The sequence below is a fragment of the Loxodonta africana genome, chromosome 25 (assembly GCF_030014295.1).
Source record: "Loxodonta africana isolate mLoxAfr1 chromosome 25, mLoxAfr1.hap2, whole genome shotgun sequence".
NCBI classification, from domain to species: domain Eukaryota; kingdom Metazoa; phylum Chordata; class Mammalia; order Proboscidea; family Elephantidae; genus Loxodonta; species Loxodonta africana.
The window spans coordinates 50,709,749-50,737,464 of NC_087366.1; the positions used below are offsets into that span (position 1 = coordinate 50,709,749).

The 27,716-nt window shown below is 38.2% G+C and overlaps 1 protein-coding gene across 8 annotated transcripts in view; it reads left to right on the plus strand.

The window, feature by feature from the left end:
* ENAH (ENAH actin regulator) overlaps window positions 1-22,222 on the plus strand; it is a 173,403-nt gene extending 151,181 nt beyond the window's left edge. For 2 of the 8 annotated variants that reach the window (XM_064276829.1, XM_064276821.1), the window contains 10 exons: window positions 100-894; window positions 2,887-3,191; window positions 4,635-4,780; window positions 4,955-5,012; window positions 5,801-5,846; window positions 9,246-9,312; window positions 12,256-12,318; window positions 15,392-15,470; window positions 18,609-18,666; window positions 19,221-22,222. In XM_064276829.1, the coding sequence (XP_064132899.1) occupies window positions 100-894; window positions 2,887-3,191; window positions 4,635-4,780; window positions 4,955-5,012; window positions 5,801-5,846; window positions 9,246-9,312; window positions 12,256-12,318; window positions 15,392-15,470; window positions 18,609-18,666; window positions 19,221-19,258 (1,655 nt within the window). In that variant the 3' untranslated portion in view covers window positions 19,259-22,222. The remainder of the gene's footprint in view (window positions 1-99; window positions 895-2,886; window positions 3,192-4,634; window positions 4,781-4,954; window positions 5,013-5,800; window positions 5,847-9,245; window positions 9,313-12,255; window positions 12,319-15,391; window positions 15,471-18,608; window positions 18,667-19,220) is intronic. The other 6 variants (XM_064276823.1, XM_064276824.1, XM_064276825.1 and 3 more) reach the window with 5 other exon arrangements.
* The last annotated feature ends 5,494 nt before the right edge of the window (window positions 22,223-27,716 follow it).

Below are 27,716 nucleotides of genomic sequence, written 5' to 3' on the forward strand. Positions count from 1 at the left end.
TACATTTTGTCTGAATGCTGGTTTTGTGGCTTCACTAGCTCCCTTTTTCTCTCTCCTTTTTTATCCTGTCTTTTGCTGCTGCTTTCTACCTCTGTCCAGCTTCATCTTCAGACAGCTCCCTGTATAGTGCTCCACTTCCCGAGTATGCCAGTTGCCAGCCTCCTTCAGCACCTCCTCCATCATACGCTAAAGTCATCTCCGCTCCAGTGTCAGATGCCACTCCTGATTACGCTGTGGTGACCGCTTTGCCACCTACTTCCACACCCCCTACACCACCACTTCGACACTCAGCGACACGTTTTGCAACATCTCTAGGTTCAGCCTTCCACCCTGTTCTTCCCCATTATGCTACAGTTCCTCGTCCTCTGAACAAAAACTCTCGACCTTCTTCTCCTGTGAACACACCCTCTTCTCAGTCTCCAGCTACGAAGCCCTGTGCCTGGTCTCCTTCCGGTTTTTCACCCCTCCCTCCATCTCCTCCAGTAATGATTAGCAGCCCCCCGGGCAAGGCTACTGGCCCAAGGCCTGTCCTCCCTGTGTGTGTTTCTTCTCCTGTGCCCCAAATGCCTGCATCACCAACAGCACCCGATGGGCTGCTTGACTCTGTAACATACCCAGTGTCTCCACCGCCTACCTCAGGGCCAGCAGCTCCGCCACCGCCGCCGCCTCCACTGCCTTCCCTTGCATCACTGTCACACTGTGGATCTCAGGCTTCTCCTCCAGGCACCCCTCTTGCCTCAACTCCCTCATCCAAGCCTAGTGTTCTCCCTTCTCCCTCTGCAGCTGCCCCTGCCTCTGTTGAGACTCCTCTAAACTCTGTGCTGGGAGACTCCTCTGCTTCTGAGCCAGGCTTGCAGGCAGCCTCTCAGCCGGCCGAGACTCCAGCCCAACAGGGTAAGGCATTCCTTATTGCTACTAACAACTAATCCCTTGAAAAGATTATCTATGTCAGCAGCTTTAATTGCCTAAAAGAATGGATAAGATGGTTTTGAAAGTTGAACATCTTAGTGCCATATTTTAATTAAAGAAAACCTAAAGTAGAAAATAATTTTTTTTCTTTCCCGTGTTGGGATTAATTGCCATCAGAGGGTCGATATGAAAAATTGCCATGTTGAACTAGGTTTTGTTGTCTTCTGCAGTTGACGATGTTTTTCAGTCCATAATATTTTTCTTTTAAATCTCACTAGGAATACACATTGGACCTACTGCACAGTAAATGCATGATATAACTTGTTTTCCCTTAATTTCTGGGAAACGTAGTGACATATTTAGTGCTCAACTATAGTGATTAGATAGATAATCTTAGAGTCTCATCTGAAACAATTCTGATCTTGGGCCCCATTCTATTTCGGCTTCTCCCATATTGAATTTCCCTTGTCGGACTTAGAGGGTTGGGAACCACCCCGAATCCTGTGGAGCAGCCTGACTTTGCAGGAGGGGCGAACCAGTTGGTGGGCTTAGTATATTCCACAGAGTTCCACCGTCCAAAATGATGAGAAATAGTGGGCTGAAGAGATAGTTGAGAGAGAATAGGATCCCCTAAGTTACCTGCCCCCCCACCCACACACACATATCTTACTTTCAGGCTAACAGAGAAAGGAGAATATTCTAAGTATGGGTTATTTATAAGTAGAGAAAGACCTGATTTTATAAGTAATTTATTTTTTAAAAATAGGATTTAAGGAGGATTACAGGGGGAGTCTGACAACAAATTTGCACTAACAAGGAAACAGTGTTATAGTCTAGATATGAACATGCCTCTTTAAAAAAATCTTAGTTCTTAAAGTAATAAGGCTTGTTATTGGTCTCTGTGTGTATTTATATATATATTTGTTATTGATGTAATGAATGTGCCTAAACGTTGAGTGAAGACTCTAGGTGCAGTTGGGAATCTCTGGGACAGGAACACTGTAAGAGGCACAGAGGCCTGGTGAGGTTAAAAGACCTACCTGGCTTGCCCTTGAAGATTGACGGCCCACAACTCTGTGTTCTTCCTTAAGCAAGTGATGTCTAGCTTGTGTGACTGCTCAAAGTTAGCAATTTAAAAAAATTGACCACCCAGTGTGCAAATAGCATTTTATTTGTCCTGAGATACCCCTTCAAAGCATAAGGAAGGGAACCCACTAGTTCAGTATTCTAATGTTAAATAAGTTCTTCTTTTTACTCCTTTTGTGATTTTACAAGATTGGAACATTTTCTTTTTACTGCCATCTTCTAAGCTTAAAAAAAAAAAAAAACTCTGTACGTCAAATGCTATATCATTTATTTCTGAGAGCTATTTTGAGGTCTTACTTTGTACCAGTAGATCCTTTGCTTAAATGGTTCTCAACCCTGGCTGCATGTTGCATTTCAATGAGAAATATATTTAAAATGCAGACGCCTGGGACCCATCCCTTCCTCATGTTCTTAACCTTTCCACTTCGGCTATCTGTAAACAACTAAATGTATTTCTTCACTTTTGTAAAATTTATTATCTCAGAACTTAAGGTTTACATGGATTTCTTGGTTCTATTATTTCAGATAGTACCTACTGTCATCATTAGTTGTTTTTTGGGGGGGGGGGCACTTCCTTCCTTCCCAATTTTGTAAGCATTTGTTTTGCTTATTTACCAAATCTCTGTGAACAAAAAATCTTTAATTTGGTACACAATTTTATTAATAAAACTCTAATATTAAAAGTAAGTAGTTGTACGCTTTGGTTTTACTTTTAAGTATCATTTTTTATATTGATCTAAACTTCAAACATTATAATAAATTGAACTTATTAATATGTACTCAGTGTTTGAGTTGCTTTAATTTATCATGACATTCATACATTCCTTTCTACATAAAATAATACAATTTAGCTCTGTTGTTGATGGTCTTATTTAACATTCTTTCTCACAGGCATTGTCTTGGGACCACCTGCACCTCCACCCCCTCCTCCACTCCCACCAGGTCCTGCCCAAGTGTCAGCAGCACTCCCTCCTCCCCCAGGACCTCCTCCACCACCTCCACTTCCATCCTCCGGTCCTCCACCCCCACCCCCTCCACCCCCTCTTCCTAACCAAGTACCCCCTCCTCCTCCACCACCTCCTGCCCCGCCCCTCCCTGCATCTGGATTTTTTGTGGGATCTATGTCAGAAGACAATCGCCCTTTAACTGGACTTGCAGCTGCAATTGCTGGAGCAAAACTAAGGAAAGTGTCACGGGTAAATACGTTTCTGAATTCCATGTTTCTTATGTATGTCTTAGTCTTTATGAGTTGGAATCAACTCAATGGCAATGGATGTTCTTTCTAAATGCCTAAAACAATGGATTTGTGGTACTCTGATTTTATGAACCCTACGTTACTAACTTCACTGATATTTTTAAAAATTGGAATAACTTTTTATAAAAGGTTGCAAGAGTAGTGTAAAGAATTTCTGTAAACCATCACCCAGATTTACTCGTTAACATTTTACAATATTTGCTTTATTTTTCTCTTTGTATGAGTCTTTCCAGACACACACACGTATTTTTTTTTCCTGAATTATTTGCGAGTAAGTCAGAGGCATTGTGCCCATGTTCCCCTAAATACTTCAGTGTGTATTTTGTAAGAGCAAAAGCATCACCTACGTAACCGCAGTGTAATTATCAAAATCTGTAGGCCTCATGAGAATTTCATCTATTCTCCAATAATGTCTTTTATGGTAATTTCTTTTTCTAGCCCAAGATTACCCATTACATTCAGTTGTCAAGTCTGTTTAATATGTAACAAACAATTCCTCTGTCTTTCTTTGATGATATTGAAATTTTTGAAAACTGTAAGACAGTTATTTTCTAGATTATCTTAGTTATCTAGTGCTGGTATAACAGAAATACCACAAGTAGGTGGCTTTAACAAAGAGAAATTTATTCTTTCACAGTTTAGGAGGCTAGAAGTCCAAAATCAGGACACCAGCTCTAGGGAAAGGCTTTCTTTTTTGGCGCCAGAGGAAAGTCATTGTCATCAATCTTCCCCTGATCTAGGAGTTTCTCAGCACAGGGACCCCAGGTCCAAAGGATGTGCTCTGTTCCCGGTGCTTCTTTCTTGGTGATATAAGGTCCCTCTACTCTCTGCTCACTTCTCTCTTTTATATCTCAAAAGAGATTGACTCAAGATACAACCTAATCCTGTAGATTGAGTCCAGCCCTATTAACATAACTGCCTCTAATCCTGACTTGTTAACATCATAGAGAGTAGGATTTACAACACATAGGATTATCACATCAGATCACAAAATGGAGGACAACCACACAATACTGAGGATCATGGCCTAGCCAAGTTGACACACATTTTCTGGGGGACCCAATTCAGTCCATAACATAGATCGTCCCTCAGTTTGGGTTTATCTGATGTTTCCTGAAGACTAGATTCAGCTTATGTGTTTTGGGGAGTGGGGGCAAGAGTACCACTGAAGTAGCACACAATATGGTGATGTTAACTTTGATGAAACTGGTGTTGGTATATAAAGTCAGTGCTGTTCACGCCATTGGTTCTTAAGGTTAAAAAAAATACTTTGGTATTTTTATCTAAACGAATGCTTGGTGTGTCCTTCTGTGTTAAACGTAGAATGTGAGTAAACATGGCTGCCTTACACAGGAGTGTATTAAGTATGTGTATTCTTATTAAGATGGAGGATGGCTCTTTCCCAAGCGGAGGGAATACCATTGGTGTGAATTCGGCCTCATCTAAAACAGAAACAGGTCGTGGAAATGGACCCCTTCCTTTAGGGGGTAGTGGTTTAATGGAAGAAATGAGTGCCCTGCTGGCCAGGAGGTGAGTGAAAAATTCCATTATAGTGAACATGTTCAGGGTCGAGAGGCTTTTGTTCCTTTTACTCCAAATATAATTTAACTGTGTGCAGTTCTTCCCCCTTGGAGAAAGAGTCGTTTTTATGTTAAGGATTAGATTTTTTTTTTTTTTTTTAAACCCCATTTGCTTCCTTTCTAGGAGAAGGATTGCTGAAAAGGGATCAACAATAGAAACAGAACAAAAAGAGGACAAAAATGTAAGTTAAAGGGATAGACTGCCGCACCTTAAAATGTAAAATTGAAGCACAGCTTATTCAGGAAGTTGTGTGACAGATTAATTCAGGTTGAACGCAATTAATTTGAACTCAAATTTTCTTATTTTTAACTCCTCACATATTAGAAATGGCTTGTTTTGAGTGGTATGTATAAATTGTAATGGCATTCCTAGTTGAATGTGTGGGGTTTGGGGAAGACACTGAGCTTCAGTTTTGTGGATCTTTACCTAAACCTGCCGTGAAATGAGGGCATGACCTTCTACTAGTTTTCTCATCTCTTAGGGTCTCAGTTTTCTTGCATTTGAAACGAGGGAATTAGACTAAATCCACAGTTTCCAGATGTTTCCCTTAGGAGTCCTGTGTTTAATAGATGTGCCCCCAAGAATGTAACCCTCATGCCCTCTTCCCCGATTCAGCTGGGGAAGGTCACCTTTGTTCTAGATTTTGGTGTCTAACAAATAAAGTGGTTGTTTTGTCTGTTATGTTTGGCCCTATTTGATGTCATGCCTCAAAGTTATCCCATATTTTGGCCTCATGGTATTGACTAATGCAAGTTCTTGATGAGAACATAAGAAGAAAGGAGCTGTGGGGGAAGGAGAGGGACACACTCAGAAGGTAAAAGGAAAACTGGAATGGAAGGGAGAAAAGATAGGGAAAAGTGGGAAGTGGCACAGAGAATATTGGAAATGGGAATGTGAAATGGGAACTATGTATATATGACTCCTTTCCAGTAGATGTGATATTATTAACATATATTTCCGTATGTTTAGGAAGACTCAGAGCCTATAACTTCTAAGGCCTCTACAAGTACACCTGGTAAGTTAAGAGAAATATTTTAATGTTTATAAACTTTCAGTATATAATAATACTCACCAATTAAAATTTTCCCACTTTCCCATGTTTGGACCAAGTGACTTCTGTTTTACTTAAGTTCTTTGTTCACACTGTAGAAAGTATTGCCTTTTTCTTCTGCCCTTTGTGATCCCAGAAGCGACTGTAACTTTCTTCCTGATATTGGGAGATCCGTTCAAGTCCGAAATTTTTTTCTGCTGAAACAGGAAGAGAACACATTACTAGATGAAAGGAAACTTTAAGTAATAATTGGTAATTAAAAGTACAGATTAAGCAGGCATGTTGTAGCTAGCACTGAAGTCTATTTGCAAACATTCTCAAGTGAGAAGATTGTCATTTTAACTGTGTATTTAGTTTAGATTGCTCCCCAAGCAGGTAAAGTTTCTAATTCATAAGCTAAAAGAAATCTTAAAAGTTTCGGAAAGCATCCTTGAATTCAGTGAAATTTCTGACACTGGGAACTCATGAGCATAGATTATACTATTTAGAATGTTAACAAAATATACTTCACTGGAGATACTTAATGAGTACTATGTCACAATGAGAATATGAGATCAGTACAATTTTGCATGTTATTTCCTCATAGTTGACTACAAGACTGAGAGTTGTACTGTCTCTTCACCTCCCTGGCTATTTTGGAATGAGGTGGTATAAATAAATTTGAATTAATTCCTAGAATGGTCCCTAGGAAATCATTATGGAGAAATGTCTACATTAATTCCTATGCATTTTGATTTGGAGACTAGCAGAGGCCTCTAGAATTCAACTTTTTAGATAAATATATTTTTTAGAAAACATACTTTTGTTTTTTTGTGACTGTAACCCATTTGCACATAAAAGAAATTCGTTTTCATTATTGAATAGCGCTATTCAGTAGTCTGATTTGCCAGGTTATAAATTACATTGTGATTTTATGACTGTTTTTCCTTAGCCCGCCTCGTTGTCCCTCTGAATGGTATTCAGATCACCTTACACTTGCTTCATGAAAAATTCTCTGTGGTTTGTGACCCACTTAATTTAGCTTTATCTTTCTTCCTGTAAGTCAGAATTAGTTACAGATGTTTTTATTAGAGCCATAGATATTTTAGACTGAACAGCACTTAGAGTCACGAAAACTTCTTAGAATTTGATGAAAGATACGAACCCTCTCCCCAGGGAGGAGAAATTATATTTTTATACAAATTTATCTATACTTTAAAAATATTCATGAATTTCCTAAAGGTTATCCATGGACCTCAAGTTGAGAAGCCCTTATCTAATATATATTCCTAGTTTTAAAATATGACAAAGTAAAGCATGGGGCTGCGTGTGCACATATGTATAAAATCAAGGGTGCGTTCACAGGGGCTAGGGACTTGTTTTTTTCACTTGTTTTCATTCAGTTGTTTTTTGTTTTAAGTGACATCGTATCAGACACTTGAGAAGTGTAGCATGAACAACGATAGGCGTTATAGATCAGCAAGAAGAGACTAGGAGATATTAAGTAGACTCACCTGACTAGAATGGAGAGTTGGTTTTTGAGGAGTATTGGCAAATAAGGTTGGAAAGGCAAGTTAGAGTCTCAAAATGTGGGACCTTTTATGGAAAGCTCAGGAGTTTAGACTTTATCCTGCAGGCATCAAGGTGACATTTAATCAACTGGAAGTCTTTTAGGAACATTAAAAAGGCTGTCGTGAGCAGCAGGACATGGAAGTCAGAGAGACCTAAGACGGGAAAAGCGGTTTAGAAGCTATGTACTAGGGTCAGTGAGGATCTAGTGTGTTCCTGAAGACCCCTGTGAAGCAAATCCGCTGTCCTTCCTTCGGAAATTGACACGGCATTCCCTTTGAGAGAAGATGACCTCACTGCCTCTGTTCCTGACAGAAGCCACTCTTCCGTGAAACCAGATGCGCCGTTAAAGCTTGGCCTGGTTCGGTGGATTGAGAAAAGACCTTGACATTTGTTGCATCTTACTCATTTTGGAATTACTTCCTCATCTTCCCACCTGCCTCGTTTTTGACAATGTTCTGATGACCGTTCCTCTGCTCATCTAGTTGTCCATCTGTCTCACTCAGGGCTGGTGTCCGCTGGGTAGTTCTGGCCATCCTAGACCTCTGATTATTTGATGTCTCCTGTCCAACTCTAGAAGCTGCCACCATTGTGGTAGTTGTTGAGAGAATGTGTTTACTATTGAGAAACAGAAGAAGGAATAAGAAGGCATAATTAAAAAGGAAGGAATTGATTGATGAGCAAAGCATGATCACACCTACATGCCTGGATGTGACAGAAATCCAGGATAAAAGCAGTGTTTCATGGGAGAGTTTGAATATAGTTTCGGATATGTTAGTTTGAAGAGAGAGCAAGCTACCAAATGAGAATGTGCAGAAGCCATCTGAGGGTTAGAGTTAGGGAATTCGGAGCAGAGTTTCTAGTTAAGATTCTGTACGATGGGATCATGACTCCCATAGACTTAGGCTGTCTTCAACAAGATTCCACTCTTAATTTCACCCAGTCGTCTCATGAGGCCAATGACAACATCAGTGAGTCAGCCCAAATTGGAAAAACAGTTCAAAGCGCTTAATAGACCGCCAACGGGCAAGTCACTACATAGTGTCTTTTGTAATAAGAGCTTGTCGTCGTTGTTGTTAGCTGTCATTGAGTTGGTCCCTGACTCATGGCGATCCCATATGTTACAGAATAGAACTGCTCCACAGAGTTTTCTTGGCTGTAACCTTTATGGAAGGAGCTGCTGGGTGGGTTTGAACCACCAACTTTTGGGTTAGCAGCTGGTTGCAAACTGCTTGTGCCACCCAGGCTTCTAAGAAGAGTTTAGAGTGTACTTAAATTTAATGGAATCGTTTGCTAAGTCCCAAGAATTGGTGGTTTGAGAAGCAAGGAGGTATAATAGGGTTCCATAATTCTGAATTTTTTTTTTTAATTATTTGAATTTTTCTCCAAGAGGACTATTTGGATTTAGATTAAATGTTGAAGTACATGAACACATTAAAGATTATAATTTTTAAGCCCTCCTTATTAAATTAAAATAATATAGTTTGTACTGCTCCATTTTAATGAAAATTAGCTACCTTGACCTTATTATACTGTCATCATTAGAGAAACTTCGTACCAGCTGGTTCACAGAATTACAGCATTTTAGATTTAACAATCTGAGTTTTTCCTATGGAAGCTTGTCACACTTGCTTAGAAATTATTTCTCATTTTAAGGTCTGAAGCTCAACAAATTAAAATCCTTATAGATTTTAATTCAAGTTTAGATTTTAAATTTAAAAAGTTGATTTATGCATGATGGCGTTTAGTTATTCACTTTATAATAACTCCGGATGCATTATGGTATTTAATAGCTTGTATCCTTTATTTTTAAAGAACCAACAAGAAAACCTTGGGAAAGAACAAATACAATGAATGGCAGCAAGTCACCTGTTATCTCCAGGTATCAGTTTTTTCCTAAGTTTTATATCACACTTGTATGTAATAAGAAAATAAATTTTTATTGTAGAAAATTTCAAATTGTAAATTTAGAAATTACATATGTGTGTATATATAAACGTTTAAACCGTTTTACATGTATAGTCCAGTGATGTTAGTTACATCCACCATATTGTGCAACCATCACCACTATCTATTTCCAGATTTTTGCATCATCCTTAAAACTAACTCTGTACCCCTTAAGCAATACTTGTTTATTCCCCACCACCCCCAACCCGAGTCCGTTATTTTATTATTTTTTTTTAACTAATGACTGTCTGATAAGTAATACCCTATCCTTACTAGTCAGGTTGTCTGAAATTTTTAAATAGTTTTTATTTTTTCCTTTTTTTTTTTTATTTTGAGATATTAAAAGCTACAGAAAAGGTGAAGGAATAGTATAGCGCACCCCCTTCACTTTTACTTGCCAGTTCTTAGCGTTTAACTGCTTTTGCTTTCTTTCTCTCTCTCTCTATTTATACACGTGTGCGTGTGTGTGTACACACACACACATACACTTTTTTTTCCCTCCAGACAATTTGAAAATAAGTTGCAGACATATGCTGCTTCACCCTGATCCTAAGCACTTCGGCATTTTATCCTAAGAACTAGGACACTCTCCTATGTAACCATGATACCATTACCACTCTCAAGAAATTTAACACTGAACAATAATATTACCTAAAATAGTATATATTCAGATTTCCCCGATTGTCTCAATAGCATGCTTCATAGCTGTTTTTTAAATATAATTTTTAGAAGAAAGATAGCTGGAGAGAAAAGACTAATGTTTAAGCAAGAACAAAACAAAACCTAAAAGTTTGAATTTGTCAGATAAATTTATTTCCGTTTGAGTTGAAACTCTTGATCATAATGAAGTTAGAAAAGATAGCGCTCGGAAACGAGGCTGGTTAATGTGCGCTTCTGTGCGTGGGCCTGGGGGCATGGCCAAGCAAATTTGGCATCCCTTAGCCAGGCGTACTGTGTTACGACTAAATTTATATCAGAGGTCTTGAACATGGATGAAACTTTTTCCTGGTTAATGAGAAAGTTTAAAGGACTCATATTTTCTCAGAAAAAAAAAATACGTATTTAGAGACTAAAAAGTTCTTTGCCTTTTCTTTCTGAACTGTTTGTCTTATTTTTGCCTCACAGAAACCTGCCTTGACTCTGATCTTAGAAACTTCATAAAAGTACAAGGATAAACCTCATATTATCACAAATCCATTCTGTGTTAGCCTGCATCTAAACCTGGGTTTGGATTTTGTGTAGTTCTTTCTGTTAGGAAAGAAGGTTTGACACAGTTGTTTAAGGACCACAAAAAAAACGAGGCCTTTTTGAATGTATAGAAGCTTTTAGTTTCTAAGAAATTGAAAAATGTATATTTGATTTTAGAAGAAAATAGAGGAATTGCTAGTGGTGGTCACGTTTTTACAGTAGAGTAGAAAAATTGCACATTTACATTTCCCAGATACCGTATGGAGGTGGTCTTTGAACACACAGTAGCATATTGTGAGGCCTGATTTATGAAGTGAGTGTCAGGGAGCAGAACTGTGATGTGCCATTTGCTCTTGGAAGACATGAACGTAGTGGGGAATAATTCCTCCTCCAGCCTGTGCCGCTCTCAATCCCCACCCCATTGATAGGAACTCCATAGTGAGCTTTCTTAATTAAAGCGAAACCTCAGCTGATGGCAAAGGCTATCCTAGACAGGACATGAAAGAAGTTTGCCAAAGAGAACATATTCCTTGATATGTTTGCGCCCATTTAGTGAAGGAAAAAGTATTCTGGGAAAGATTTTTCAGCCTTCTAAATGAAGTTCAGGAAGTGTTTTAAAGGTCACCAGTTTGAAATTGTATTTTATGTCGATTAGTCTAACATTGATTCTGGTTATTGAGTAGTGCGTTGTAATCGTGGTTTGACTGTGGTAGAAGGTTTTTTTCTCCTTCTCCCAAATAGAAATTCTTTACAGATTTCTTTATGACTCTCATATACCTTTTGATAGATGTGATCCAGCCAGTGATACATTCATCCCTGACACGTGTCACTGAAAACAGCTACACCAATAATAAAACAAACATGCTTAAGAGACTAAGAACTAGATTGCTTTTCTTCCTAAGTTATCTCCCAGGATCCTCCTGAAAGCAGATATATTGGCCATTTATTTTATGCTTTTATTTAAGTGTACCTCATCCTTGTACTGAGTAAAAGTGCCCATTTCTCGTGAATGTCCATGTCAAAATTACATTAGTGGTAAGATGGATTAATATCCTGTCATACACAAGTGTTTGTAATTGTATTATACTGTTATTTGTTACATGAAGATGCTAGGTAGTAGAATAAGAGCAGGGATATTGTAGTTAAAAATGCTTCAAACTATGACTCAAGTGTAACATATTGGAAAGTTTGCAGATTCTTCCTCTGGTTTGTATTAAGAGATTACATAGAGATCTTGTATCCAAGACGGAGAAGAAGTTCTGTTGGTGCCTCCTGAGAAGAGCTAGCTTTGTATGCTTCAGGCCACAGCGATTTGATGGGTGCTTTTAATTTTAGCCTGTGCCTTCAGACTCACTCTAATAGAAGTGTCTTCGATGTGTTTTGGTACTTGTGGAATCTTTGTGGTTGGTAAGTTTTACTGCGCCTGCAGCCTGTAAAAGTAGCCACTGCATATGATTTTTTATTTTTTAATTTTCTGCAGTTGTCAAGTAAACAAAGTATTCATTCTCACAGAACTAGAATAGTCTGAAAATATCTTATTTTAATTTTTGAAAAATGGTTGTTTTAAGGTTAATGGACTCCTTTGACTCTTTAGTTTGCCGCGACTAAGAAGCCTGTAACACAGTAACATAATGAGAATTATTTTTAAGTTCTATTGTGTACCCCTTTAAATGGTTTTTCCCCTTCATAGACGGGATTCTCCAAGGAAAAATCAGATTGTTTTTGACAACAGGTCCTATGATTCATTACACAGGTATCATCCTGCTGGGACTTTGTGATTTGAGACTTTGGAATAACATATTCAGGATAGGGCTGAGCTTTTTCTACGTGGATTGGTAATCACCACAAGGTAGATACTGAGGAAGACGGAATCTTACCTTTCATTGTTAGCTTCATTTAGAAGGCTTTAAAAAAAATCCTAAGAATTTAACTTGAATTAGAAAAATTTAATAATATCCATTTTCTTGCCATCACTTTATGGTTTGCTTAGGGTAATATAAATGGTAAACATATGAGAAATACTAGAATGGGGACCTAAGGGGTATATAATCTAGACTGTAGCTTCAGCATTTTTTTAAAGACTGTTCCCTTTATGATTTTAAGAATGAGACTTGGCTTTTCAAACGTGAGGCAGAAGGTCCTGTACTGTTACTGGCACGCAGGACAGTATAACCACAACTGGGTGATTTATGTTTTCAGGAAAATCTGTGTTTCCTAGGTACTTTGTAATAAATTGAGTATCCTTCGAAACCTAGCATCTCACATCCTGAATCTGAATCAGCAGATTATTTGTTTTCTAGGATGAGCCCTATTATAATGTTTTTTTAATTAAGAACTTAAGATATGAACCATGTATTTCTTTTTTAATTCAAAAGTGGCAATTAAAAAAATCCTTACATGCTTAAGCTATTTTTAGAATTCATTTGGCAGAATAGGACTTGCCTGTGGCAGCAGGTTTGTTTTATGGGAAAGTAGAGATAGCACTCTCATAAAGTAATAAAAACCTCTGAGAAATCATGTTTTCTCATCAATTACAGTGAAAACTCATAGGTTAGAAATAACTAAAATACTACACCCATGTTGTCATATGCATCTATTTTTAAAAATACCATGTCTACTGGGAGCATGAATTAAATAGCGTGTGAAGGGGAGGAATGCCCAAGGCAGTGATTAGAGAGTTTTATAATCAGACTATTTGGCCACATTCTTACTTGCCAAAATTATTTTCATGCCACTGATGATTAAAACGTTTGATAAGGTTATTTTGTGGGTGGCTTTAATTTCCCTAAGGTGTTTATTGCAGTACTGAGAGTTTTGCATGCTTTTTTTGGAGATGCTTTAGTTGTTCTGACCAAAAGACTTATGTAGAAAATTTTCTAGTGCAGAGAGGGCTAAAGCGGCATTTCACAATGAGATTCTCTGTAGTAAACCTTCTCAGTTACCTGGCTGCCTTTAGAAACAGTGCCCCCTGGGATAATGTTGTTGATAAACCTTAAAAACAGTGTGGTGATTACTTCTTTCCTTCAGTATGAAAAGTTCCCCCCTTTAGCTAATTATCATGGTGGTGGTGGTGATGGATTGCATGTTAGCATGAATTAAATTTTATAAAATTGCATGTTTCCATGATTGTTTATTATGTAATAACAATATGTTTTTGCGCTGTTGAGTAAATACGGATATATTCATAATATAGTACCAGGTTAAGTAGCAGACTGTAGTTGCTCACTTGAGTTTATGTCAGAGGTACTCATTATATAACTTGGGAGGAAATAATTAATAGTTGTGCCACTTGAATGTGAGAAGTAAAAGAGAGCAGACTAATTAAAACTCCTTAATTCTGGAAAAGAGAATGGATGGCATGGGTATATGAAATCTGCAGTGTGTCAATCTTCAAAGACAGTTCTAGACCTGACTCTGTAGAGAGCATCCTGACTTACGGACTGTGGAGCTCACTAAATCTTTCGTGACTTAGCAAAGTAAAAAAATGTGTCTTCACAAGAGGGTAGGGAATGTGTCATCTGGATTTTTTTTTTTTTTCCTTTTTTCTTTTTTTTGGTCTCCCACAGCTCCTAGCCCAGTGCTTACTGGATGAAGTGTTCTGAAAGTTACTTATTCATATAAATACAGAAACAGATAACTAACAAAGTAAAACTGATGGACTTGCTTCGTAACAACGTTTTAAGCAATAGTATGTTTTGATAATAAATTAACTCAGTACTTCATCTTCACAAACAATTCCTGTGGGTTTGGAGTATAGTATGTCATGTAAGAATTATGAAGTTATAACTGAAAAAGTTATACCTATTAAGTGTCTTGGTTCAGATTTCTAGTATTATCTGGTACTGTGCAAAATTGAAGATATAGGAGTTGACTAATGGTTTCAATTTGCATTGATTTCTGGACCTTAAATAGTGGCCGCTGTACTATACTGTATGCTAAGCCAGAATGGAGAAAATTACCCAATAAAAACATTAGGTTTTTCACCAAGGATTTTATTGCCAGAATTGGAGAGGGAGTCATGACTAATTTATTTGGTATTGGAACTTTTGCTTGAGATACCTAATCTATAAGACTTATTACTTCATATAAAAATTTTAATAAACTTAACTGTCAAGAGTCCAATCTTAATTGACACCTGCTTCCGTCTGGCATTTTCCTTTTTTACAAAATAAGTTTATGAAGTAGCTCGCCTAGAACATGCCATTCCCGTAACCTCTCCAAAAAATAGATTGCCAGTGGGATCTGAATATGCTTCTAGCCTAATCATTTTTCAAAAATTCTTGTTTATTTTGATGCTTCCTAAAATGTTTGATTTTCCTCTTTCTCCCAAACTGAGATACAGGATTTATAAACTGACTCAGAGTAAAATATTCAAGTCTATATGTTTTTCCTTCTATTGGTTTGCCAGGTGTTTAGTAGATAATGTAAAATTTCAAAAGAAGGGAAAAATAAGATTGTGTTACTTGGGCCTCAGTTGTTCCAGCTGGCCTTTTCATTTTTGTCTTGATCAACATGCCACACATGGTCACCTGCCTCATACCCAGAGAATGTTGTTTTCTCCACTTCCTGAAGAAGTCTGGTCATCCTGCCACTTTTTTCCAGTTTCTTTATAAATTATAATCAAAAATACTGAGAAAAGTGAAAAATATTTTCTGCTTTATGTTCTAATCAGTCCTGTAATTTTGACAATTAACTTTTTAACAAAATGTGCTTTATTTAAGAAATGTATTTAAATCTGGTGTTGGGTTGGTAAGTTTGCAGTTATTTATAAACTCATTAAATATTGTAAGTGCTGTTTACCTGTTCTGGAAATTTCATTTGTACAGACCAAAATCTGCACCCTCATCACAGCCCAGTGCCAATGGAGTCCAGGCAGAGGGGCTAGACTACGACAGATTGAAGCAGGTATGCGTTCAATAGCAACTTTCCTTTATTTGTACTTGTTTCTTTTTAAAATACCTCTTATGCATATTTTTGGCTTGGATCATGATTGTACTTGAAAAGAACATACAGCTGGAATATCTTTATACAAATTAAACTGTGGCGTTAGTTTTGAGTTATTTTTGCAAACCCACATTTCCAACATTGGTAGATGGTGAGGGAACCATTGTTTGATGATATCGTATAAAAATTTCACTCTTGCGTCTGGTGTACAATTGTTAAAAAAACAATGGGCTCCCTGCTTTTCACTTAACAAATGGGCAAAAATAAACCAAAAAATGATTTTGGCAAGAAATGGCGCTCCTGTATACTTACAGTGCTTTCTGAAGGGCAGTTTGGGAAACAATTCAAAAGCCTTAAATAAATTTTCTTCTTGGAACCCAGCAATTTCACTTCCAGGAATTTATGCTAAAATAATACTATAGAAGCATAGAGTTATACTGGCCACAGGGTTGATTGTTTGAACCCACCCAGAGGTGCCTCAGAAGACAGGGCTGATGGCGATCTACTTCCGAAAGGTCACAGCCTTGAAAGTCCTGTGAGGCACAGTTCTGCTCTACACACGTGGGGTCGTCCTGAGTCAGAATCGACTCAACAGCACTGACACCAACCACACACAGTTCCATAGTGGGGGACTCTGCCATCAGGACGTTACAACTCTGATAGATACTTAACAGTGAACTGTGAGCGCCTGGCCAAGTTAGGTGAATCGGATGGTAACAAAACAATACGTACAGTGAGCTCAATTAAAAAAAAGAAAGATACTGTCCATATTTTGAATGTGTGTGCATTACATGTAATACCTACATGCTCAAAAAAAAAAGAGTGAAGAGTAATGGTGGCTGCAGGTGATAGGATTATGAACTTAAAAATTTTATTCCTAGAAGAGGTGTTTTTTTTTTTTTTTTTTAAATAGTGTGAAAAAGATTCTAAATTGAAACCAGTGCATGCTAGTAAAACTATTACTGGTGTACAGATGGGTCTGAAAAGAAAATTTTACTCCTCATCTTCTTACCCTGAACTTAAGAATAGTGCCAGAAAATAAATATCAAATACGTAAAAATAAAAAATATATAGTAATTAAACAATCATGTATTGAATATCTGATAGACTTAATTGCCAGGCTAGGTTCTTAGCATGGTACTGTCCCCTGGTCCTCGTAGTATCCATATAGTACAGTGCTTAGACGCGTATTCTGCACACTTGTGGTCAGAGACGTCCCATTATACACCCAGAGTCTCACAGCCGAGTGAGTGGTTGAGTCAGAATCAGAACCCTGATCTGTTTACAAAGCCCATGTTTTTCCCATTCTGTTAATTCATTTTAAAAAATGCTAGGAAATGTTTGAATGGGGCTCAGAAAGAGACCAAAAAATAACTGCAATAACATGAGTTCAAAATTAAACTTATATAGAAATTAAAGAGAGAAATACTAGCAGTAAGTTCCAATAAACCTAGTTTTTATAGTGCAAAGCTGTTTGAAAAGTCAGATTGAGTTATGTAATACGGATTCTGTTCATTTCTGTTGTTTTGGAGATTGTCATTACTGAGTCACATTTAGTCGACAGTAGGGTTGATGCACTAACTTTGTTTCCAAGCCTTTAATCGCCTTTAAACAAAAAGTGTTTATTTAAAGCTGACTTTTTTAAAGGAAGCTGTGGTCACTGATACTCAAGCTGTTGTTTTCCTCTGTAATAAATGCGGATTTCATTAAAAAAAGACAGAAAGCAGCACATTAGAACACATTTAAAATATAGTAAATTCTTGGTGTCTGAAGTAATGAAGAGAGGAATAGATTTGATTTTGGGGATGGTTTTAAGTTTCATTTGAGTAAGGGTATCTGTTAGTTCCAGAGGCCATACAGTAACTTCACATGCCTCAGTTTCCTCATCGGTAAATGGAGTAATTAAACTAATTGAAATTGATAGTTTCGACCTGATTTTAAACAAAACCTTTTTTTAAAGGATCTCAACACAGAACAATTTCATATTATCTGAAGTGTGCAGTATTAAAGAAAATCCCGTAACTGAGCCTAATCCCCACCAAGGAGAGCTGTTATTTTTACCAACAAAAATTGCACTGCATGTCCTAGCCCTTTTAGCTTTGATCTTACAGAGTTTGTGGTAACTTTCTAATGGGGAGGGGGTATGCCCATTATTTCTAATTGTATTTATAAGTAGAGATTATGTGAAATATATATAAAGATGGGGCGGTTTTTGTTGAAGGAGAGTCCAGAGCATCACTGCTCAATAGAAAATAAGGTAATTAAAGATTTTCTAGTCTTCACATTTAAAAAGTAAAAAGAAACAGCTGAAATTAATTTTACTCTATTTAACCCAATATATCGAAAATAATATCACTTCAGTGTGTAATCAGTATTGTAAAATTATTAATGAGATAGATACTTTACATTCTGTTCTTCATACTAAATCTTTGCAGTCTGGCTGTGCCTCACACTTCCTGCACATTTCACTTCAGACCAGCCGCATTTCAGGTGCTTAGTACCTGTGGCTGGTGGCTGTCGTACTGGACAGTGCAGGTGCGGAAGGGTCTACTCCCTGCTTTTCCACTCATGGGGCAGCTGCGAAGGCCCCTCCGAGAGAGTCCTGCAACTTCTTGAAACATAGTTTGAAAGACAAGGACCCTTTTAATTCTAGACTTTAGTTTTACGACTTACCCCCATACTTCAAATCAGATGACAGATTTGCCAAGAGCTGACTGTCCAATTTACCCTTCTTCCTTGCAGCTTTTTTTTTATACATCATCTCTGAGACTGGCACCAGAGGACAGATGGAAAGCAGAGCTGTGAACTTTGGTAGAACGTATCTGAACCTTAACGTTCACTAGTTGAGAACAGTGTGTTTAGAAAGCGTTCTGTTTCCTATCTTGGTAGTCTAGAGTAAGCAGAGATAGGGTTTATATCAACAGGGGAGAGTAATAAAAATTTACCAGGGCTAGTGTTTCAAGACATAGAATTGTGACTGAGACGCAAAAGCCACACCTCCTTTTTCACATTCATAAAATTTTATATCAGCAGTAATCTTTTCAGCAACATTTTGCTTTTCAGCATTTCTAATGTGGGTCCCCCCCCCCAATATTTCAGGATATTTTAGATGAAATGAGAAAAGAATTAACAAAACTCAAAGAAGAGCTCATCGATGGTGAGTATCTAAATCAGATTTGCTGTTCCTTTAAAATAATGTGTAAGAATAACCACTTCAAAGAAAATGCCGGTAAATTAAGAAATACCCAGTTCCTTACTTGAGGGCCTAGAACAGTTTCCTGTAGTATCCTGCTCTGCAGTTTGTGTCTGGTGTCAGAAGATGCTATCTCCTTCGTACAGTGGAAACTGGGTGTGAAATTAGGGATAAACAGCACCCTCCAGTTCCAGGTGTGGAGTAGTGCTAAAGGGAAGACCAGGTGAACAGGTCATTCTGAAGGTTACCTCAGCTCAGCCATCCCACCGCCCTCTTGTTATTGAGCCCATAGGATTCATGTTTCTACACTGTTCTAAAAGGGTGACTAAATTAATACACATATACAGAACTAATATTCCTCTTAATAATAAGAAAGCAACGATATATGCTGTGAAAGATGCCAAGTCTTTTTCTTAATTCAAGTTTGAATACAGCCCTTAAGGTTGCTTGAGAATAATTCGCTCATTTGTTTTACCGTATCATGATACTTACTTTCTATACTTTTCTTTTCTACCCAGCAATCAGGCAGGAACTGAGCAAGTCAAATACTGCATAGAGAAACAAACTAAGGAGAGACAGGACTTTAATCGGAAGAAAAGAAATACCCCAAAACAACAACTGTTAACAACGAGCCCCTACAGTTCGTGAACTGTAAGAAGAACGTGGAGACAGACAGTTGGAAGGAGGGAAAAACCAACCGATTTTGAAAGCCTTCAGACATATCACTCTGGCGATAAGCTATTTCCCTTCTAGTGTGCTGCTTTTTTCTGACCTTTACAGCAGAAGGAAAGACAGTCTTCATGTAAGAGTTTCTGTAACAGTTATGCAGAAAATACTATACCCGTCAGGCGAGATCACAGTACATTAAAATATTTTCATGTCAAGATAAAATCGCACATTTTACACAATCCATTGCTAAAATAAAGAACAGAAAGGTTTAACAAGTTTTTTTTTTCCCCCAGAGAGCGCTGATGAAGAATTTAGCAAATTACGCTATTGTAAATGTTTCTCTCAGGTTTGTCTTCCTATCATATTTGATATTCCAGGAATAACTGAGATCAGCCCTGGATAGGTTACAATCAGAAAATGTGGAACAAATGAAATTATGTGTGTTTTCAAAGGGTGATATTTATAAGAAAGTGTCCTGAAAATGATATGTTCAGCTTGAGGAATTTTAGATGATAGGAAGCCTCTCAAGTTAGCCTTCATGCAATTTTGTAGATTAAAACATAAAATTCATCCAGAACTTAAAGATTTAGATGCCTTCCTAAATTGTTACAACGCTTTTACCAAATCTATGACTCCTACGTAACACAGACCAGTGGTCAAATGTAAAACAGTATATTGTAGATTTACTGTAGGGTTTCGGCCTTTTTTAGATTGTGCATGTGGACATTTTTATAATGTAATTACAATCACCACAAAACTAGCTTTTTTAATTGCAGACTGTAATGCATGTCACACTAATAGGTAGTGAGCTTTTCAAAGCTGAGTCCCAGGGAAAACATTTTGTAGAGTCTAGGGGAGCGGGAGGAAGGGAAGGAATAACTTTTTATTTAAAGTTAATATCTGCACTATCTTTTTCTCAATTACTTGCATGAATAATAATGAGAAGTCTTTTGTGACTCTAATTGGTAAATACGTTAACAAAACCGAGTACTTAATCTTTTACATCATGTCTTCGGCCATCTGTAGTCTAACTTCAGTAATCTCAATGACCTGAAACTTGATTCCGAGCTTCACGAGAAGTATACCTTGTGACTCAAAAGTTTGATCACTGAATCTGGCAGTTACCATTACCCACATGCCCCTGCAGTTACCCAGGTGTTCAGGTGCATGCTCCTGACTGAAACTGCTTTTGAATGTTGTGTTGAGAGAAGAGAAATAACAATGATGGCAGCAGTTAAAGTCACAGAAATCGTTAAGTTAAGGGAGTTCTGCATAATTTTTTTTAAATAAAGTGAGACTTAGGGGGTAGGGAGAAGGAGTTAGATACTCTCCTCACCACCGTGTGTGTGGATGTGTGTGTGCGTGTGCAACAGAGTATATGTGGATACCTGATCTGCTCCCTTTTCTTTTCTTTGAAACTGGTAAGATTAAAATAGGGGAGAAATACTATATGTTGCAATTACAGCTTTTTGGAAAATTTAGAAAATCAGAAACTCTCCAGGCTCTCCATCTTGATTAATGCTTGAGTTGCTATAAGTGCCACGTTTGCTTTGGACTCTTTATCAGAAGTTTTACTAAAGTTTTGAAGAAATAATCCATTTTCATTGGCTTTTTTTTTTCTAGATTTCTTACATCTTGGTTCGTTAGACAGTAGCTTTTGTTGATAGCGGAGTTTTCTAAATGCTGCTGTATTGCAGCTGTTACCACTTCAAAGAGATTTGAATGAGGGAATTCTTTTCCTTGTTAGAATAGTTCCTGTTTCTGTAGAAACTTCATTTTAAGATGAAACTGTGATGGATGAGCTATCATAATTCAAGTATAAAGTTCTTTTTTCTAGCCACTGTTCATTGTCATGCAATAGTAGTAAAGGAATTAAAGATGCAGCAAGCTTATAAAAATACTGTTTTCTAAAAGAAATAGGAGGCATTTTCATCTTTATTATTGTATTTCTGGTTATACAGACACTGACGAGATACGAACGGTTATGTCCCCTATGAATCTGGTCGGAAGCCGCTTTTGTTGCTTAAGCGAGGTAGTCTGTAGTAGGGTAGAGTACTGGGTACAAGTGGTCCAAAGAAAGATAAAGACTACAATAAAATGCTAGATCTTAAAAGGAACTGGTTTACGCACTAAACGTTTTGTGCCTTGGTCTAATGTTAACACGATGTCCTGTGTACAGTGACAACAAAGAACCAGTGTTGAATCACACTGTATTTTCCACCGTTTTGCATTAGTATCCCAGATCTCTCAATGTGTTCTTTCTGAGAAGTTTGATTGAGTTACTGTATACATTTGCTGTCAAACATGACAGTTGTATTATTGTTAAGAGATTTCAGTAAATGAATTGGAAACAGAAGCTTAAGTTATTTCCCTGATGATCAAAACTCTGTCCCTGGACCCACATTATCCTGATGGTTTCTGTGCGTTTGTACCTTGGATGTCTTCAGCTGAGTGCAGCTTGGGGATCCTTCCCAATTACAGGAAGCACTGCTTTCCTCCACACTGTGATCTGACCTGGGACAAACCTGTACTCTACACTCTGTCAGTGGCTAACGAGTCAGTTGCAAACAAACTGAATGTACAAATCTTAGTGCTGGTGCTGAAATCTCTTCAGAATAGTCATCATGATTTAAAAGTTTGTTTAAAAATTTGCAAGCATCAAGTGTCAATCAAAACTGAAAATGAAACACTAATGAATGTTGAATTCTCGTGCTTTAGGTGTACTTCCTTTAGGTGTACTTCCTTTTTAGTTTTTTTTTTCCAGTTCTCTGCGATTTTTACCGTACTGTTTCATTTAAGTTTCCTACACGCTAACTTCGTTTGTGCGATTGAAATAAAATTGCAGTACATACATGTTGCTTGTTTGTGACACTTAGATAATCTCCTGAAATCATTTCTTGGTTCTAAAAATGTTATACTGAATGTGAAAACCACTTTTTAATGTCCACGACTTCACTACTTCTGAAGGTTTACATATTGCTTCACTATTCTTTAAAGAAATATTTCCTAAAGTTCATGAATACTAAGTAATGTATACAAAGAGAATGTGTGAAAATTAATGTATCTGCCTTTGGTTTGAAATAACTGTTCAGTGATCTCTGTATGTTGTTCTTAGTTTCTCTCAGCCTAGCTTGACACAGTGTCTTAGTCCTGTAGTCAAGAGAAGGAAAAATTTTAAATTTTACTCCGTTTTGTTCTGCAATATAGTCAAATACTTAAACTAATTCACGCGGTTAGAATTTTTCTTTATAGAGTTTGCAGGTCAAGGACATTGTATGGGAATGGGCATTAGCAAGTAATGAAGGTCGCGTTTCATTTTAAAATACTAATGTTTTCATTAGAGGGACAACAATCTTTGTTTTTTTCCTTCCATTTTCTTCCCCTCATGGAATGTGTGTTCCTGTCATTCATCCACGTTTACACCCATTACACAGTCCACAGTTCTAAAACTATCACGAGGTTTTTTTCTCTGGCCTGTCTCAGGTGCTTGCTTGTCTTCATATGTAAATCAAAATGTTTGTCTACAAACTGAAAGTCACTTCTCATTCAAAAATGAATGAATAGACGGTAACCTTTTAAATTTGCCTAGCTATAACGTGTTTATACATCTCCTAAACTTGCACGTCCTCTCTGTGCCATCGTGAAGAATTGGTTTTTAAATTCTAAGTGGTGTTACCTCATGAAGCACAGTCTACAAAGGTATGCCACAGGGTCTCTCTGATTGTATTTTGTAGTCATCGTAACTTCGTAACCCCATTACCCTTTAAATCCTGTGAATTATAATCATAAAAATGGCATCATATAAAGCAGTGTGAAGGAACTCTCCAGGAGCTCTTAATTGCTTTAGGTAGCTCTCATAAAATCTGCTTTCCTAAAGACATTTACTGCAGAGCTCACTGCAGAAGCCCACACCTGTCCCTGATGGTACCATTTACGTTAATAGAAAGATGACTTAGTATCACTGCATCTTCCCAAAGGGGTAAGAATGAAGAGGGATTCTAAGGGCCCACTGAAACCACTGATGCTTAATACCTCTGATTTTTCACTAAAAAGCCATTCACTATAAATTTAGATACTTTTGAAGTCAAAACTTGGAAGTGTTCATAAGAAACCTTCATGAATCTGAATGAACAAAATTGTTGTAGATATCTTTGGCTACATAAGGACGTGTCGCTGCTGTTGTTGGGTGCCATTGAGTCAATTCTGACTCATTGTGACCCAGTAGGAAGGAACAGAACTGCCCCAAAAGTTTCCAAGGAGTGGCTGGTAGATTCAAACTGCCAAGCTCTTAACCACTGTGTCACCAGGGGTCCTTCAAGGCACGTAAACGTGTTGCTGTTGATACAGTAGACCTCAAATACTTCTGATTAGTTTCACACAGAATAAAGGTAAAACCTCAGTTAAGAGTTTAAAAGATCACAAACACCGAGCAGCACCCTAGGTCTATGAAGCATACTAAGTACTGAGAAAATGAATAGCGTTTCTCTCATAAAGAAGAGAAACGCTAGAGGGAGAAAATCAAGGGCCCAGGTAGACAGCTGAGAGTAAAGAGAATACACCATCTGAAAGTGCTCTTCTCCTTTTATCTCAGTGTTTTAAGGCATATAACTTCTAGTAGTTAGGAAACTCAAATATACTACTTAGCTGGTCACTAAGTTCAAACTTCTCAGCAGAGAAATTCTCTCACCAATAGAATACAACTTTCCATTTTAATAAAACAATACTAGAAAAACAGATTATGCTGGAGGACTGTTTGCTAGACTGCATGTATTCCATAACAAAACATCTGTATACAGATGATGGCCTCAAGGTTTATCATGTTCCCAGGTTTAATTTTTCCCGTTAAACTCCAAGAAAGAGTTCTTGAGCAACGCTCCCCCCCCCAAAAAAAAACATTGCTGTTGAGTTGATTCCGACTCATAGCGATACTATAGAACAGAGTAGAACTGTCCCATAGGCTGCAGATCCTTGTGGGAGCACATCTTTCTCTCTCAGAGCGGCTGGTGGGTTTGAACTGCAGACTTTTGGTTAGCAGTTGAGCGTTTAACCACTGTACCACACAGCTCATCTCTTTTAGCGAAAGGTAACAGAGTTTTTAAGTATATAAAAATAAATCACTAATACAGGCAGTGAATAATGTTTTGGGTTTGTTTTAGGTTGTCAATGTTTTTCTCTAAGAAGGCTTTAGAACATAGAAGAGTATGCAGCTCCTACCTTGGATTACGTAGAAGGTAGCACTTAGAAGGAGAGAAATTTACACTGATAGGTGTTTACGTTGAGGGGTATTTTTAAGGAGTTTGCTTTAAATGTGAAGGAAATCAGTATCACTTCAGTATTAGTCAAATTTCAAAGTAAGACCAGTGTCTTTTATTCCTGAACATAAAATGTGTGTACCCATTCTGAAGCAAGACATTCAGAAACGTTTGTAAAATTCTCTATCAGGTCCAAAAGTTTCCATGCCCATCTGTAGACCCTGAGGAAGGAGGTTCTTTGCGTAGGTTTAAAGTATACGATATTGTAACCATATGAAAGGACTACGCAGCCACAGAAGGGTTTTAAGATCTGTCCCTAATCTAGCATTCCACGTCCTTAGTCACGTCTTGTGGAACCTCTAGGACTCTTAAAGTCTAAAAGCATATTTTAAAAAGTTTTCAACTTGTTCCATTTAAATCTTAAGTGAGAAATCTCAGTTTAGGATTTTGTCATTGCCAGGTCGAACTTTGGTAAGGACTTGATTTTGTTCTGGCCGTGGCATAAACCCTGTTACCATCAGGCTGAGTCTGACTCATAGTGACCCTATAGGACAGAGTAGAACTGCCGTGTAGCGCTTCCAAGGAGTGGCTGGTGGATTTGAACTGCCATCCTTTTGGTTAGCAGCCGAGCTCTTAACCACTGCCCCACCATGGTGTAGATAATCAAAACGTTACCGAGTTTCCCTAAATCTGTACATTCAGGTTTGAGCTTTGTCTGTTCTTGGTGGTAGATAGATTCAGCGGTGTAATTTAGAGCCCCCCTCCCCTTTTTTTTTTTTTCTGATCGCTGTAGCTGCAGAGCAACCCTGTGCTGATGATTGGGCATCAGACCGAAAGTTAGCTGGTAAACCAGTAGTTGGTGAGTCAGCTCTGCTTCTTGGTGACCTCATGTATCAGAGAAAAACTGTGCTCCATAGGATTGTCAGTGGCTGATTTTCCTCAAAAATGCCTCTGGGTGGACTCGAACCACCGTTCTTTAAGTTAGCAGCCAAGTGCTGTTAACTCTTTGCACCACCCTGGGATTCCAAGTGAAAGTTAGGTGTGTTGAATTTGTGTGAACCTAAGCCAGTTCTACACCTCAGCTATAGCTCTTGAAGGGCTGGTAGTCACTGTTATGAAAAGTTTCAGGGAGGGGAATATTTATCTCTGAGAAAAGTAATTGGAAAGGTTGAAATGTTCAGAAGAAAACAGTATTAAAATCTAGACATCATTTTCCATTCTGCTGCTTTGTCACTGAGGGGGTGGGAGTTTAAGGCCTGGGCCAGGAATTTTAAATTTGAGGCCCTTATTGTAGATGTTCCATGGGTCCTCATTACGAGCTTTCAATTGCTAAAATTGAATTTTGGGGGTAGTATTTGTTAAGTGCTACGGCTGCTAACCAAAGGGTTGGCAGTTCAAATCCGCCAGGCGCTCCTTGGAAACTCTATGGGGCAGTTCTATTCTGTCCTAAAGGGTCGCTATGAGTCGGAACCGACTCGACGGCACTGGTTTTACTGGGTATTTGAGATAGTGAAAACCCTGGTGGCATAGTGGTTAAGTGCCACGGCTGCTAACCAAAAGGTCAGCAGTTCGAATCCACCAGGCACTCCTTGGAAGCTCCTAGGCTTCCAAGGTAGTTTTGTTTTGTCCTATAGGGTTGCCATGAGCTGGAATCAACTTGATGGCAAGAGATACGGCTTTTTTTTTTTTTTTTGGTTATTTGAGATAGTATTTTCTGAAAGAAAACTTTATTTCTTTAGTCTACTTGTTTGCCACTTTAAATGCAGCATTTAATTGGTTTTAAATCTTAGACCTTATTCACTGAGTAACATTTGTCCTAGGTGTGAACAGTAAGAAAAAATGGGATGCTCATTTGAAGTAATTGGTGTTGTATACATACTAGCCAGTGTGTTGGTCTGCTGCCCAGCTCCATTTGCATCATTCATGAGCTTTTACAGTGTGCACTGGGTGTCCCTAGGGAGCGTCAGTGCATCCTTCCCTGGGCACCGCCCTCCACCTGGAAGTGCACACCACCATGCAGAAACTTCACTCAGCTCCAAAGAGGGTAATAGGATCACCTGAGACCCATCCATGCTTCAACGTTGATGTTTCAGTGACTGAAAGTCATTTTGGCTATTCTGGTCAAGGAGCTATTCTAAAATAAGCGGACTCTGTAGAGCTGGGTGAAGAATGCCCTTCCGCGTTCTCATATCCCCTAAACCTTGTATGCTGTCGCTGACTTCATTACTGTCGTCCTGGGGAGGAGAAAAGGAGTAATATTACCTCCCCTCTTTACCCTTCTTATTTAAAAAACCCAAACCTGATGCCATCAAATTGATTCTGACTGATAGCGACCCTCTAGAACAGAGTAGAACTGCCCCAGAGAGTTTCCATGGAGCAGCTGGTAGATTCGAACTGCTGACTTTTTGGTTAACAGCCGGGCGCTTGACCACTGTGCCAGTAGGGCTCCTCCTATTATATAAGAATACAAATTGTCATCCCTTCTGGGTTCCTTGTTTTTAATCCAAAAGACCACATCGCAGCCCTTTTGCGATAGAATGACTCTTCTATGCCATTTGGGACAGCCTTACTGTACCTTGGGATGAACGGAGTTTGAAATAGAAAGTCTGGGATTTGAAAAGATGGGCGCTGTTTTGCTGACATTCTTTTACTTCAGTTATTGGGGGTGTGTGTGTATGGATTCATTTTTCACTGGCAATGAGGCTCATGCCTCATTGTGTGTTTTCCCTCTTTTCAGGGAAAATAGAGTGTTTCTAACGAGGGAGTGAGCGAGAAATTTTTATCCTGACATCTGTATTTGATGCAAAACATTTCTATAATATTTAATCACAGTATTTACATATTTTCATTGAAATTCTTTTTTTGGTTTGCTTGATAAGACTGAATGAGGAAGCATCTCTGGTCTATAATTATAGAAACACTGACATCTTCAGTCTGGCAGGGAGAGAGAGAGAGTGAGCTGGGGTTAGCGGCACCCGTGCTGCCGTGAGCAGAGCAGGCTTCAGGCAGGGCTAGGGCCTTGGCAGCTCCGCTTTAAAGCCTTCCATTGCCTAGTCTATAGGAGGAGATTTCAAAACCTTTTCTTTTACTTGA